The following is a 14,111-nucleotide window of genomic DNA, read 5'->3' as shown; positions in this document are numbered from 1 at the left end:
AAACAGACAGAAGGAGCTGATCCATCCTGGAGCAGCTGTACAAGTAACACAGATGGCCCTGTTTCATCACTGAGGGGGTTTAAAGACTGGCTGAAAATGCTGCAGCACAATTTTGCTCTTCACCTGTCATTTGATTGAAAAATCACTTCTATTCCTGTCCCAGCAAAGTGCACAGGGAAAGTGCTCTTAACTTCCTTCACACTCCTCCTGGAAGGGTTGTCACTTGTAGAGCTGGAAAGGGGCTCTTGGTTCTAATTTTAGTATCACTTAGCCACAAGAATTTAAACTCTGAGATACCAAAACAGTAACAAAATTTAAACTCTGAGATATCAAAATGTAAGGTTGGAGGGGTTAAATTTTCTGATTAAATCTTTTCAAATGCTCTTCAGCATATTTTGTGTGAAAATATTCCCTCAGTTTTCCAGCCTGGCTCAGATCTTCATAGCTTGTCTGCGAGACTCAGATCCTGCAGATCCCAGGAGAGCTTTGTGCAGCAAAGGTTTGGGATGTCCACTGAGGTGACCCCACAGAATCACTGCAGGCTCTGAAGGAAAGGAGGTAAGGCTGCAGCAGAACATGTGATCTGCCAAGAGGAGCCCCCCATTGTGTCCTAGCACAAAGCAAATTTCATTAATATTCTCTGGACGAAAAATCATTCTTGTAATACTTTAATTTTGGGCTGAAAAGCTGCAGGAAGTCACTGCTTTTGTAACTTTAATCCTTTTGTAGCTTTAATGTCAAGTACATGCAACTTGACAGCTTCGGAAAGTTAATGTTTAAAAGGCCTATTTGTGTCTTCTCGAAGAGTAAGTCTCATGATCAGATTAAGCAATACTTGTTAAATTAATACACCTCACAGAAAGCATCATCACCTAGCACATCAAAACATTTACCTTTGTTCGGAATTTTAACCAACAGTGTCTGGATTTAACTCATTAGGCTACATGTGAAATTTGCCTTCTTACTTCCAAATTAGTAGCAACCACTTTTACAGCTTGTTTTGTGACACTACATAAGACCAACTATTCATAATTTATTTATTTATTCCTGTAATGAAATTTATTCCAGCATTTGAGAATTATTTGCAATTTAAGTCAGCAGAAGGTCACAGTTTTGCTCTTCATTCTTATGTTCTTCCTGTGCATCCTGAGACTCCTGGATGTGGATTTCAGACTTTAGACTGTAAGATCCAAAATCCAGTCTCCAGATCACAAGCAGTGTACTGGATGTGGCTAGACATGGGATTTATGGTCTCTATTCCTCCAGCTTGGCCTTCAGGAACACTGATAATGAACATTCTATTGTGTCTTTCAAAGCCGATTGTGTGATCAACAGGCAGGAAAAATGGGCACAGCTTCTGGAGACAGTTCCAAAGGGAGGAATTTTACAGGATCACCACAGGCCAGTAATAGAATTTTGTGAGTCTTGTTCCAGCATCCAGCTGCTGGACTGAGCTGCAGTCCTTTGGTGTGGTCTCCTCCTTCCCCAAAGCCCCAGGTGTCCCCTGGTCCAGCACATTTAGAGGCCACTCCTCCACCTCCACCACCTCCACCACCTCCACCTCCTCCACCTCCTCCACCTCCTCCACCTCCTCCACCTCCTCCTCCTCCTCCACCTCCTCCTCCTCCTCCTCCTCCTCCTCCTCCTCCTCCTCCTCCTCCTCCTCCTCCTCCTCCCCCCTTGGGTATTTAACCCAGCATGGGATGCTCGAGCCTGGACATCCCCTCTCCTACTGTACCGGGCATCCTGAGCTGCTCCTGCACCGACGGACAGACGGGCCAAAGGAGTCACTGTAAGTGAGAAACTGCCTTCAATTCGTGCTCTGGTTCTGGCAAGGGGCAAAGCCTTGTGCTACAGGCTCCTTCCTGGCTTTTTAATCCATATTTACACCCTATTTGTGCTGCTCAGTTTTTGTGCTGCTCTGGCAACAGCCAAGAGCAGCAGCTACTTTGTCTAAAAAGTAGTTGTATAATAAAGTCAGTATTGGCTGATGTACAGCTCAGATCTCAGCCCTCTCATCTGGTCCTTTCACAAAGATCAACATATTCCCATTTGGCAGCATTTCTTAACAGTAGCAACAACAAAATCAGCATTGAAATTTAAAAGAACCTTTTGTGGAGGTTTTAATTATTCCTCTCATTAGTTGAAAAATACAGGGAAAATGAGTGAGGGAAAGCACTGAGCTGTAATGCCAAGAGTTGTCATAGGATGCAGGATTGGGGGCATTTCCTAAAAACTGATGAGGTAAGATCACTAAATCCAGTGTTTTCTGAACATCAGTCAGCAGCAAGTCATGTCACATGCAGTATGCTTTTGCCTACACACTCATAAATGGTAAGTTTTCTTGGGCATTTTAAATTTATTTTTTATCATTTGTGGTGTAATGGTGTCCTGTATCTTTTTGGACATCAAACTGTTAAAAATACTGCTGCTTCCTCTCCTGCCCTTTCCCTGGGGGGGAACCCACAGGGAGAGAAACACCAGTGGGTAATCCCCTTTTTTAGGTTTGTCACATCCTTTTTCCTGCAGTGGGAACTTCACCAGAGCCTTTCTTTAGTATTTGCTCTGGCTGAGCTCAGTAGTGACTGTTTTCAGCTGGAGGCTTGGTTTGGAGTTGCGGCTCTACAGGAAAAGGAGCAGAAAATCCAGGACAAACTGATCTCATCCAGTGATGAGGAACTGTAGAACCAGCTATTAACTGCTTGCCTTTCACCTCCAGCAGGAAGGTTCCTTTAGAACAGCAAGAATTTCTGCTCCAATGGATAAAGGTCTTCACTTCACAATCTGTGTGGTTACAACCGTGCTGCTCCTGAGGGAATCAAGCCAGGCAGGTGAGGAAAAGGATTCATAAGTATTGGCTGCACCCAAACCTGGTTTTGTTCTTCTTCAGAGCATTAATTCCTTCAGTTTTTACCTGCCAGTGCTTGCAGGATTTTGTCTTAATCTCAGAATGTCTTTACAAATGTGTTATTAAGAGATTCTCCAGGGCTCACCCTGTGGCTGTGACTTTGTGATTGCTGTCCCCAAGTGTCTTTGCTGCTGCAGTTGAAATCCAGATGGTAAGAGATGGAGGAAGATGAAAAAAGCCAAGAAAAAGGGTGGTTATTGTGGTTAAAGCTGCACTTCTGTGAGTTTATGACCCTTTGAGCTGCAGCAAGATGCGCTGAGGATGGGGGAGAAAACTGAGGTGAGGCCAGTCCTGACCAGTGCCAGGAGCCTTTTCCCCAGGAGTTCAGCAGGAGCCTCCCTTTGGAAGGCTGGGCTGGAACAGGAAAAGTAGCAGTAGTAGGAGCAAAGAAAAAGCTGATTTTTTGCAGCCACAGTCACTTTCTGCAGCCACCAACCCACGGGGAAGGGAGGGATGAGCCCTTCCCTTTGTCCTGTGCTGCTGCAGCCTCCCAGGAGGTTTCCCAGGACAGAAGGCTTGATGCTGGGAAGTGTCACTGCCATGACCTGGGATTGGTGCTACAGCCCCATCGCCCCTGGACCTTACAGGAGGGCTCACAAAGGGCCTTTGAGCTAGGAGCTGGAGCCCTCAGAACGCTCTGCTGGCTTCCAAGGAACCCCACAGGCCTTCAGAAAGGGGGAACCCCACAGGCCTTCAGAAAGGGGCCTCCAAAAGCTGCTGCTGGCTTAAAAGGGTTTCTAAAGGAAGACAAGAGAACTCCTTTGTGAAGATTTCCAGCCCCCATGGAGAACTGTAGTGGAGAGGAAAAAAACAGGTTTTGTTTTACAGTAGTGTGGAGTTCAGCACAAGGCCAGAAAATGCAACACCAAAGAAGGAAAAATAAATACATAATTAATGAATATGCTGTTATATTTAGAGAAAAACTCACAGCTTTTGCTTGAAAGAGAGAGAACACCCTACATTTTTTGGTTTATCTTGAAGGATTTTTGGCTTTTGTGCCATAAATTCTCTGAGTTCAGAGAGCAATGCTAAGCAGATTCTAGAAAAATCATCTCGAGCAATTAATAAGCAATACATTGACAAAATCATTGTTTTAATTCTGCATCTCAGATGCAGAACCTGGCAGCAGTAGGGGAAAGGAAGAGTGAGAAAAAAGTGTCTGGAAGTGGGTGGTGAGTGTGAAAAACAAGGTTCATTTGCTTAATAAATTATAAAAGGTTTAATATAAACAAAAAGACAATTAGGAGATAAAGATAAAGCAAAGGGTTAAAAAGGGCTGGGCGCCCTGGCGCTTTGCCAGGAACGCACCTGATATCTTTGGAACACTCTTTTTATCCCCTCCTGCTGTGAAGGTTTAATGCATATTCAAATTTTTCCAAGAAGTATCTTGCGTGGCCACTCCCTGGTTCCACCTTTTGAGAACATGCACTATAAAGGTTTGATTTCTTCTGATCATCATTTTATTTGAGCTGGGGTTCCTTTCTCTGCAAGTGGTCAGTGCTGATAGCAGTCTGGGCTCCATTGTCCTTCCGCTGAAAACAGCCTGGGCCCCACTATCTTGCCCTCTGGGGTTATCTTGCTTTGTACAGAAGGACATAGCTCTAACATTCGAAATTCTTCTACGCCTAAAACTTTCTAGCAAGAGAGAAAGGAAAGACACAGCAAAAGCATATAACATTCATCCTAATGCTTGCGAAAGCCAATATCACAATATGGATTTATAAACATGAGGAACTTTTGGCTTCTGCTGAGGGGAAAATACGGCTTGGCAGGAATGGGTGCAAACCTGGGCTGTGTGAGGAAGCAGAAGAGCTGGTGCTGCCCCTGTTCAGGTATCCATTGGCTGTGCAGGATCCATCCCTCAGAGGGTGAGGGACATGAAGTGACTTCATTAAGTGACATTAGAACCTCCTGCAGCCCCACCCCATGCCTATCTCTGCCTTCTTCTGTGCCCTGGGGGAGGAAACAAAGGTAGTTTGAGAGTTGAAAGTGATAATTCTGATTATTTCAGTGCACTGTGAAATGAGAAGCTGTAAATACAAGCCCCAAAGAAACCTGATTTTGTTGTTTTTTTCCAGGAGCTGGGAGGAATGACGATGCTGTGAGTAAGGTATGTTTGAGTTCATTAGTGCAGAGCTACCAATGAAGGCATAGGGCAGATGATCTTACATATTTAATTCAGAAATAGTGGTCAGAGTAAACTAAAGACTTTGATTTGTGAAGAGGTATTATTTTAAGTATATTATTCATGGCTGGTTGTGTCTGTGCTGTTTTTGTTTGTTTCTGAGGAGTTTTTTGACTGAAATTTTTTGTCCAGAGCTCAAAATTCAGTCATGCCTTGGGGAAGAACCTGCCAGTAGTCCTGTCTTCATGGCTGGCAGAGCTGGGGAACATGTGATCACAGCTTCCAAGACAAAGCTCATCCCTCAAACCCTTCCATTGCACAGAGAGTATTAAAACAAGATCATTTGGATCCTGGAAGGACTGAGGTTTCTTTTGCATATTTTGTACTGCATATTTATTTATTTATTTATTTATTTATTCACATTATACACATCCTCTCTCTTTGTCTAGAAAAATAACCCTGTAAGTTTAAAATAAGCAGATGCTTTTAAGACCAACAAACCTCATAGAAACTGACACTTCACTAGAAAAAGCTTAAATTGCCCTGAAGTGGCTTTGATGAGGAATCCACTTGAGCTGGGTGACTGTAAAATTGGAAGATGTATCTTTAACTCACAGAAGTGAATCCACGTTGTCCTTTCCTCCTCTCAGGCTTCCAACTGTTCTGTATCTCCTGGAATTGCTCTCTAACGAGACCTTAATTGGCTGCTAATTCTTTTGTCTGCAGCAGGGATTGGTCTCTTGGGAAGGCTGTACACACCATCTGAAGATGTGTGGCAACATTTGCAGTGATTTTTGTTGGCACCAGGCAATGAAGTGAAACGCTGTGATTTATTAATTAGTTAGGAAACAGCAGCAGTCACTGCAGCTCACGGGGCAGGTTTGGGGCTGGTTTAACTTGGGCACACCCCCTATCCCTCCCAGGTCAGCCCAAGGTGAGGCCCAGCCTGGGATTTTGAAATACAACAGTTCCTCAATTTCTGCTTTGCAGGGCACAGAGTCCCGGGGAGCAGGAGAGGGTCTTCCAACCCTGACTGTCACAACGATCCTGGTAAGGCCATGACAGTGGCAGGGAACTGCTGGAACTGCACTTTGCCTTTTATATCCCATCCATTTGTGTGCAGCTGGTGCTTTGGACTGCTTTGACAGTGATGTCCCTGCTCCTCACAGTGCTTTGGGGGCTGGCTTGAGTGTAGAGGTGCCAGCTGTCTGTAGTGGGCACAGGGAGAATTTGGAAGTTGTCCCTGGGGCACAGCGCTGTGTCAGTGCTCGGGGTGGGGGCAGCCAGGCTTCTCTGCTGAGCTACACCTGAGGGGCTCAGTCCCCTGTGTGTTGTTTCTGGCCTGAGGAAGGAGCAAAGGTCACACAGGGACAAAACCAGGTGATAAAATCCCCCAAAGGCATCCCCAGGTGCTCCAGACAAGCAGGACTTTCAGGAGAAGCTGCAGCAGTGAATTTTTTGATCCTGCCATCAGCCTGTGCCCCTTGCCTGAGGCTTTGATGGGCCAAAATGAAAGTATTTGGCTTTTAGGCTGAGAAAAGATTTTCACTTATTCCTTTGGTACTGGAATTTAGTAAGTTCATTTATTCCAGTGATGGTTCATGTCTCCAGGGACTATCTTCCCAGCCTGGAAATGTCCCTGCATGAATGTGCAGAGGAATAAGGAATAAGAGGGAAGGTTTGCCAAGGTTTAACTCCTCTGGGTGTCTCTGCCCCTTGGGAGGCCGCAGCTGTGCGTATGTCCCTCCCTCCCAGGAGGATCCGTATGTGATGGTGCGGGGTGCGGAGCTGGAGGGATACTGCATGGACCTGCTGGGAGCCCTGGCAGGGATGTTGCGCTTCCAGTACCGCGTCAAGGTGGTGGGGGATGGCCAGTACGGAGCCGTGGCTGCCGGTGGCAACTGGACCGGCATGATCGGGGAGATCCTCAGAAGGGTAAGGCCAGCTTGTGTTCCTCACCCACCCTGCAGCTCTTAGGCCTCCTTAGGATCTGTTCAGGGGCTGAGGAACTCGGGGTTCTCCTGCCTGGAGTGTAGAACTGATGGGCAGCAAGACTTGGCGCTGGGTTTGGCCTACAGAGATGGAAATAAGGCACAAGGAGATGGCCACAGCAGGAAAACAGCCAGGCACTAGCAGGGCAGCACTTGTCTGTCTCAGTGTTTCTCTGTAGCCTGTGAGACTGTGCAGACACCTTGGCAAAACTTAGCCTAAGCTTAACCCCTGTGTGAGATTAGTTTCATTCAGAATGACAATGCCCAGACTCTTCAAGAGATGCTTGAATGCACATTTTGCCCCATCAGATGCATTCCCTGGGGCTGATGTTCTGTTGTCTGTGGGGAACACTTCCGTTAAAGCTCTTTGCCCCTCTGAGCTCAGTCTGAGTCAGACAGGAACAGCCTTTTGTTCTGGGTGAGCAAATCCAGCCTAGCTCCTGCTACAGAAGGAAACCAGAAGCCCCAGATACCAACCAGTACCTCACTGTGAATGGTTCTACTGGGTGTAATTCCATTCCAATGATTTCCATGGGAAACCCCTCTTGTTCCTTGGGGCTCCCATCCCAAGGCTGTTGATGTGGAGAAGTGATGCCATTTCAACAGCTGCCCACTCAGCCAGGGAAGCACCTGCTTGAGGGACAGAAATGTTCCCTGGGCTGGGTGGCTGATTGGTTTTTATCTCCTTGGCAGGAAGCTGACATTGCAGTGGCTCCACTGACTGTTACCTCAGCCAGGGAAGAGGTGGTGTCCTTCACCACGCCCTTCCTGCAGACTGGGATTGGGATCTTGCTCCGCAAGGACACAGCCTCCCAGGACATGTCTTTCTTCCACTTCCTGTCTCCTTTCAGCAAGGAGACCTGGACAGCCCTTTTATTTGCTTACCTGCTCACATGCTTCTGCCTCTTTCTTGTCGCCAGGTACAAGATTTGTTTCACAGTTTGTATTCAAGTCAGTGGCTTTCTCACCTGTGAAAAGATTAGAAAGTCCCAGGGACCCTTTTGCTTTGAGGAGCCTCCTGTACAGCTCTAGTACAATGGCTAAGAAAGCTAAAACCCTGTCAGATTAAGCCAGAATTACGAGTGGGAACTCCTCATGAGGAATACCAGATCTCTTGATGGGGATTATTTTTATTTTTTCCCTCTCAGTGTCTGGTTTTATCCTGTCATTTTCCCACAGACTGAGCCCCTGTGAATGGAGTGAGCCAAAGAATGAAGAGAACCACTTCACCTTTCTGAACAGCCTCTGGTTTGGAGCAGGAGCACTGGCCCTGCAAGGTGAGCTGGGAGGGTGCGCCTGAGCAGCTCTGGGAGCAACGGGGTTTTTAAGATGATGGTGCACCCAGCTCCTTCCATGACACTGGGGTGAAAAGGTATCTTAGCAGGGACACTTGGAGCACTGAACCTGTTTGGGGAGGTGTGAGACCTACTGGGGTTGTACAGCTAATTGCATCTGGCTGGAGAATATTTTCTGCTCTGGGTAACCTTTGCTCTGGGCAATTCCCAGCTGAGTATGGCATGGCTGCTTTGTACAGAGGAGTTTGTGGAGCTCTGGGCCACTGCTGCTGCTCCAGCCCTTCACTTCAGCCATGGTGCTGCTCAGACCAGCACAGTGGGGCCTTCCAGGTTCAGGCTCTGTGTAGCTGCAGATCATGGTCTGCAGTTTGCCTTTATTTCAAGGAAGTCTCTGTAACTCAGGCTGGTGGATCTGCAGTTCTTGGTGTGTCTCTGGCCCCATGTCCCCTCCTGTGTGATTTATGGTGAGTTCTTGGTTCCCTGTGGTGCAGGTGCCAGCCCCCGGCCCCAGGCACTCTCAGTGAGGGTCATTGCCGTGGTCTGGTGGCTCTTCACCCTGGCCCTGCTGGCTGCCTACATCGCCAACTTCACGGCCCTGCTGAGCTCTGGCAGTGAGCAGCTCCCCATCCAGACCTTTGAGGACCTGGTCAAGCAAAGGAATCTGGAGTTTGGGACGCTGGAGGGCTCCTCGACTTTCTACTACTTCAAGGTGCAGAGAATCTCATGGTGCCCATACACAGGGGCTATAGGACTGCTGAGCTGGGCCTGAGTCACACAGCTGAGACTTTATAACCCCTACAACACCCTCATCACTGTTGACTCTCTCAGTTTTACTGTAATACTTCAAATAATACGATTATTGTTCTGTTCAGCCTTTCTTCCACCTCTTCTCACAGGAAAGCAGGCACAGAACTCTTATTCTGTATTCTCCTTTAAAAATATCTCTACTGGGCCTGCCCTTGTTTAGCTGGGGCAGCAGGTGCCATCTATGACACTTATATGCTTGTGTGACGCTCGTCCCCAGTGTTGGCGACAATCTGTGCTTGTAGGAGTTCACACATGCTATAAGTGCTCTTCTTCTCCAAATTATTTTACAACCCTTGCACATACAGGCAGATTTTTAATTATTTGGTGGTTGTCTCACACTTGAGTTTGACACTTGGATTTTTGGGCTGCAGAACTCCAAGAATCCCATCCACCAGATGATCTATGAATACATGGAGAAGAGGCGGGAGCACGTCCTGGTCAAGACTTACCAGGAGGCTGTGCAGCGCGTGATGGATTCCAACTATGCCTTCATTGGCGAGTCCATCTCGCAGGACCTGGCGGCTGCCCGGCACTGTAATCTCATCAGGGCCCCTGAGGTCATCGGGGCCCGTGGCTTCGGCATTGCCACCACCCAGGGTGAGTCTGTGCCCCTCTGCTGCCCCACTCCTCCCTGGGATGGCAGGGGGCTGCAGGAGCAGGGACAGAAACAGGCCAGAGCCAATGCCAGTGTTGAGGGTGACCAGAGTGAAAATGCTGCACGGCAGGGTCACTGCTCTGTGGGGAATTAATCATGGCACTCACTGGCTCTCACTTTGAACTCCAGTCCACAAATATTCCATCTCCAAGGGTGTCCTTGGCCCCAGGAATGCAGATCCCCTAAAACAATGAGCAGGGGACAGTCTGCTCCTGCTTTTCCCAAAGCACCTTTGCTCTGCCCTTATCTCACAGGTGTTACTATCCCTCTGTGGCCAGGGCAGGATGACCGTTAGCCAGGAAAAGCCTTTGGCTGGGGGTGTTGTGGTCAGTGACACCTCTGACCCCACACCCATTAACCATGTTTAACTAAACCATGTCTGGGAGCTCTCCCATCCTCCTGTCTCTCCCTGTCCCACTGCCCAGCATCTCCCTGGACCAAGCCTCTGTCCATTGCCGTGCTCAAGCTGCGTGAATCGGGTGACCTGGACTACCTGCGGAACAAGTGGTGGGAGAGCAGCTGCCTGCGCCAGAGCCGAGACCGCTGGGGGCCCCTGGAGCCACCAGCGCTGGGGGGGCTCTTCCTCACCCTGGGCATTGGCCTCGCCCTCGGTATCCTCGCTGCCCTGGCTGAGCTCTCCAGCAGCAGCCGCCGCACAGCCGCACACACCAAGGTGAGCCCTGGTTCCTGCACTGAGCCCCATCCTGCCTCCCTGTGTCCCTCCTTTGGCCAAGGTGAGCCCCATTCTGCCTCCCTGTGTCCCTCCTTTGGCCAAGGTGAACCCTGCACCTTGTCCTGCCTCCCCCTGTCCCTCCTGCACCAGCCAGGCCCCAGCATTTCCACACTGACCTTGGTTTTCTAAGGAAAGCCATGCAGTGGGGAAGGGGTGAGGGGAAGCTGTGCAGTTACTCCTCAAAGTGCCAGAATTTCACAGCCTTGGCTGTGGGATGGGTTTGTAGCCTGAACAGCATAAATATAATAAAAATAAAACAACCCCTTAGCACCCCTTCCTCCCCCCACCCCCATCCCCTTAAATTCCAAGGCAACCAAACTGCATTCCACTACCCTGAGTTTTAGAGAAGACAGCAAATGATCCACAACAAGTTTATTCTCAGTGGTGGCTGTTCTTTAGTCGTTAGACAAGGAAAACACACACAGAGTGAAACTGCACCAGTGTCCGAGTGTGGCCCTCGGTGCTCCTGCTCTCCAGCCCTCCCTGGAAAATACAGATTCACAGAACAATCCACCCACAGCCTTCTCTCCCCCTTTCTCTTTCAGAAATCTTGTTGCTCTGTGTTCACAGAAGAAATCTGCACTCGTCTACGCATAAAAGGAACCTCCAGACAAAGCCAGGAGACATCAGGGAAGGCAAACGCTTAAGGATGTTTTGCTGCAGGAGTGGGCCTGTGTTAGGGTTGTACCACATCCTAGGAGCTGTATCTCAGTGTAGGAAGGTGTTTTTCTGCTAGCCTAGAGTGTTAGTTTGCTAATTACATACACACAGAGCACTTCTGGAGTGGTGGTGGAGCTGCAGACACAAGGAAATGAAGTGGCTTGGAAGAATTTAGATTGATGAGGGGTAAAGTGGAACTGTGACAAATTGATAAACTGGGGCTGAGCTGGCCAGGATGGTAGATCCATGTTTAGGTTTGAAGTTCACCCTGTAAGTCCATGAAAGCCTGTAGGAGGAAGTGACTGGGGACAGGTTAATGTAAAGCCTCTGCTACTAATTCCTGTGTGAGGAACAGTCATGATGCATGAGCATAAAGGTCTCATCTGTCTGTTGTAATCAGGAACAGCAGCTTAAGCACCGCACTATAAATAGCCTCACCCAGCCCTGCCTGAACTGGTGCTGGTCCCTGGGAAGGCAATTCCTGAATCAGAACTTACAGTGCTGCTGTGTAACCCCCAACAGGCCTTTCCTGCATCCCAAACCTCAGAAAGGGAGCCCCTGCCACCAAGGAACCACTGGAGCTAAGAAATGACAGGCAGGGCTTGTCCTTTGTCCCTTTCCATCACAGGATAAGGGCCACTCTTGGGTGACACAATGTTTTGTTCTCGTCCAAGAATTGAGGAGTGACAGTGGAAATCCATGAGTACCAGCTGAGTCAAACACAGCACAGCCCAAGCTCCCCTGCAAGGAGGTATGTAGGGTGTTTTGCATCACTCTCCTGCTCTCAAAGAATTCTGAAGTTCAGGGGAACAGGTTTCGCAGCTGCATGTTAAACACTTTCCTCATTAAACTGTTTTTCAGCACTGGGATGACTGAGGCATGTAAGTGTTAGGGCAAATTGGTGGTGAAATCACTCAATTTATGAACTGCACAGCTGAAGGAGGGAAAAAGCAAATTGGGTTCCTTGGGAATGGCTGTAATTGCACTGCAGGAACAGACACTGATCCTTGTCAGTCCCAGCAGGAGAACTGAAGGCAGTAGAAAGCAAGGGGGCTGGGAAGTTACAGGTGATCCTGACTCCATCACTGCATATTCTCTGTGAGGGGAACTTCGTAAGACTCAGCTTCCAGCTGCTGTGAAGGAATTCAGTGTAGCTGCAGGACTCCCTCCCATGTCCCTCCTGCTACTAGGAATAAACAAGTGTTGGGAAACTAGGGCTGATCCTTAACTCAGATCAACAACCCTTACTCAGTCACAGCCTGAGCAACGTTTGTGAGGTGAGAAAGTAGATCAACCCTTTGATCAGCTGAGCTGCACAGAGCAGGAGATTTAGGCAAGTCTAACAGCTGAAAATGCAACGTCAGGTTCACTTAGCAGTTAGAAACTATTTGGTAAGTGCTGTCACTGCTGGCAGAGTAGGCAGAGATGTATAAAAAAGGTTTCATTGACATTTAAATATATTTCTATATGAATGTCTCACAGAACAAAAAAATAAAGTCTTTTCATCACAAATACTGCAGCATTAAAATAAACACTTACCAAAATAAACAATGAGTGATATACATATATATATTTGAGTGTGTAGACTATAGAGTGAATCATATTGTTGCTTTTTAAGTCACAAAAGCACAATATAAATACGGAATTTCCTGTGAACTCTTGTCCCTGTTGTAATAAAAATACATTCTTTACAGTTGAAGTAAAACTAGTGCAAGTCCATTGGCTGTGCCAGCTTCATCATTTACAGGGCACTTCATACTTGAAGATGACGCTGAAGATTTTGCCCCCGAGGCGGTCGGCAAGCCATGAGTTCTTGATGACAGCAAGCTTGAGGCTCTCACACCTGAGCACGGCGTAGTAGTTGGTGTGGATGGCCCTGCCCATGCCCTCGATGACCACCAGGTCGGTCTGCCGCTCCCGCACCAGCATGGCCAGGCCCTGGTCCAGGCGGCTGCAACACAGCGCGGTCAGAGCAGCCACACCTCGGCCCCATTTCAGTCACACCTTGGCCCCACATGCAGCTGCACCCCAGAGCTGCCCCAAGCTGCCCGCTGGGATTCTGCATGGAGTTACTGGTGCCCACAAACAGCGGCACCTGAAAGCCAAGGGGATCGATTGAAATGTTTAAATAGACCCAGCTTAGGATTTTGACACAAGTGGAACTGATCAGAAGGAAATCAGTTAAACAAGGTGAAATGAGGCTTCAATCCCAGGGGGTTTTGGCCACCTGCAGGATCTGACATCAGCCATAACCTGACCTGCTCCTGACCCAGCTGTGTCCTGAACACAAAAGGCCACAAAAAAAGGCCAAAAGCTGTAAGGCCTGAGCAGTGTAACAGGTCTATAAATCCACACTAAGCACCTCCTAATGGGAGTGCAGAAGCAATTCCCAGTGTGAAGGGTGGCTGGGATGCTCCACAGCCAAACCTTTGGCCATCCTGCAGCAGTGGGACACAAACCACACAGTGGCACCTTGCCTACATACCTCAGATCCAGGCATGGAGAACTGGAGCCCGTCTGAACCAACAGCAGCTTCTCATCCCTCAGTGCAGAGCTGTTTAAAAAGACAAATATTTAACAGCTGCTTCAGTAGGGCCTAGCACATCTGGGAATAAGCCAGAGAAGCAGGAATATTGAAGCCTCTTCTGCAAAGGCTTCCTTTGCTGCAGGGACTTCACCAGGAAACACAATGTTTCCTTGAGCACAAGGATTGCCCAGTCAGCCCTGCATCCTCTCCTGGGGACACTGTATGTATGACATACATGGATTCCTCTCTATTAACAGAAAATTCCTGGTAGAGCACCTGGAGTGCCTGTCAGGGAAAACACAAGACATGTAACTATGGGTGTGCCAGAAAGACACAATTTCAAAGTTTATCTCTTTAATGAAAGCAAATGCTCTGCCCCTTGGGCTGAGGCTGCAGATTACAGATGCTAC

General features: G+C 48.2%; 2 protein-coding genes across 4 annotated transcripts in view; one reads left to right on the top strand and one right to left on the bottom strand.

Annotated features, from left to right (window-relative positions):
• Positions 1-1,728: 1,728 nt before the first annotated feature.
• Positions 1,729-12,830, top strand: LOC102103563 (putative glutamate receptor). Of its 3 annotated transcripts, none has more exons than XM_088066465.1 (11): positions 1,729-1,792; positions 2,720-2,831; positions 4,987-5,018; positions 6,024-6,083; positions 6,789-6,968; positions 7,718-7,944; positions 8,204-8,301; positions 8,811-9,028; positions 9,498-9,723; positions 10,207-10,454; positions 11,060-12,830. In XM_088066465.1, exons 2-11 carry the CDS (start codon positions 2,759-2,761, stop codon positions 11,159-11,161), a joined length of 1,464 nt encoding a protein of 487 aa, XP_087922591.1. In that variant the 5' UTR covers positions 1,729-1,792; positions 2,720-2,758; the 3' UTR covers positions 11,162-12,830. The 3 variants fall into 3 exon arrangements, with proteins under 3 accessions (XP_087922591.1, XP_087922592.1, XP_087922593.1); XM_088066466.1 differs by having other exon boundaries at positions 1,733-1,792; positions 2,723-2,831; XM_088066467.1 differs by lacking the exon at positions 1,729-1,792 and adding an exon at positions 5,226-5,397 and having other exon boundaries at positions 2,744-2,831.
• The window catches only part of PANK4 (pantothenate kinase 4 (inactive)), an 18,149-nt gene continuing 16,767 nt past the window's right edge, over positions 12,730-14,111 (bottom strand). Inside the window, exons 18-19 of the mRNA XM_005528357.3 lie at positions 13,660-13,728; positions 12,730-13,125 (exon numbers count right to left, since the gene is read on the bottom strand). Of these exons, the coding sequence (XP_005528414.1) occupies positions 12,912-13,125; positions 13,660-13,728 (283 nt within the window). The 3' untranslated portion in view covers positions 12,730-12,911. The remainder of the gene's footprint in view (positions 13,126-13,659; positions 13,729-14,111) is intronic.

Source organism: Pseudopodoces humilis, chromosome 24, assembly GCF_049639895.1.
Source record: "Pseudopodoces humilis isolate 2021_Gansu_Grassland_sample_001 chromosome 24, ASM4963989v1, whole genome shotgun sequence".
Taxonomy (NCBI): domain Eukaryota; kingdom Metazoa; phylum Chordata; class Aves; order Passeriformes; family Paridae; genus Pseudopodoces; species Pseudopodoces humilis.
Note: the sequence above shows the minus strand (reverse complement) of the source record. Positions and strands in the feature narration are given on the sequence as shown.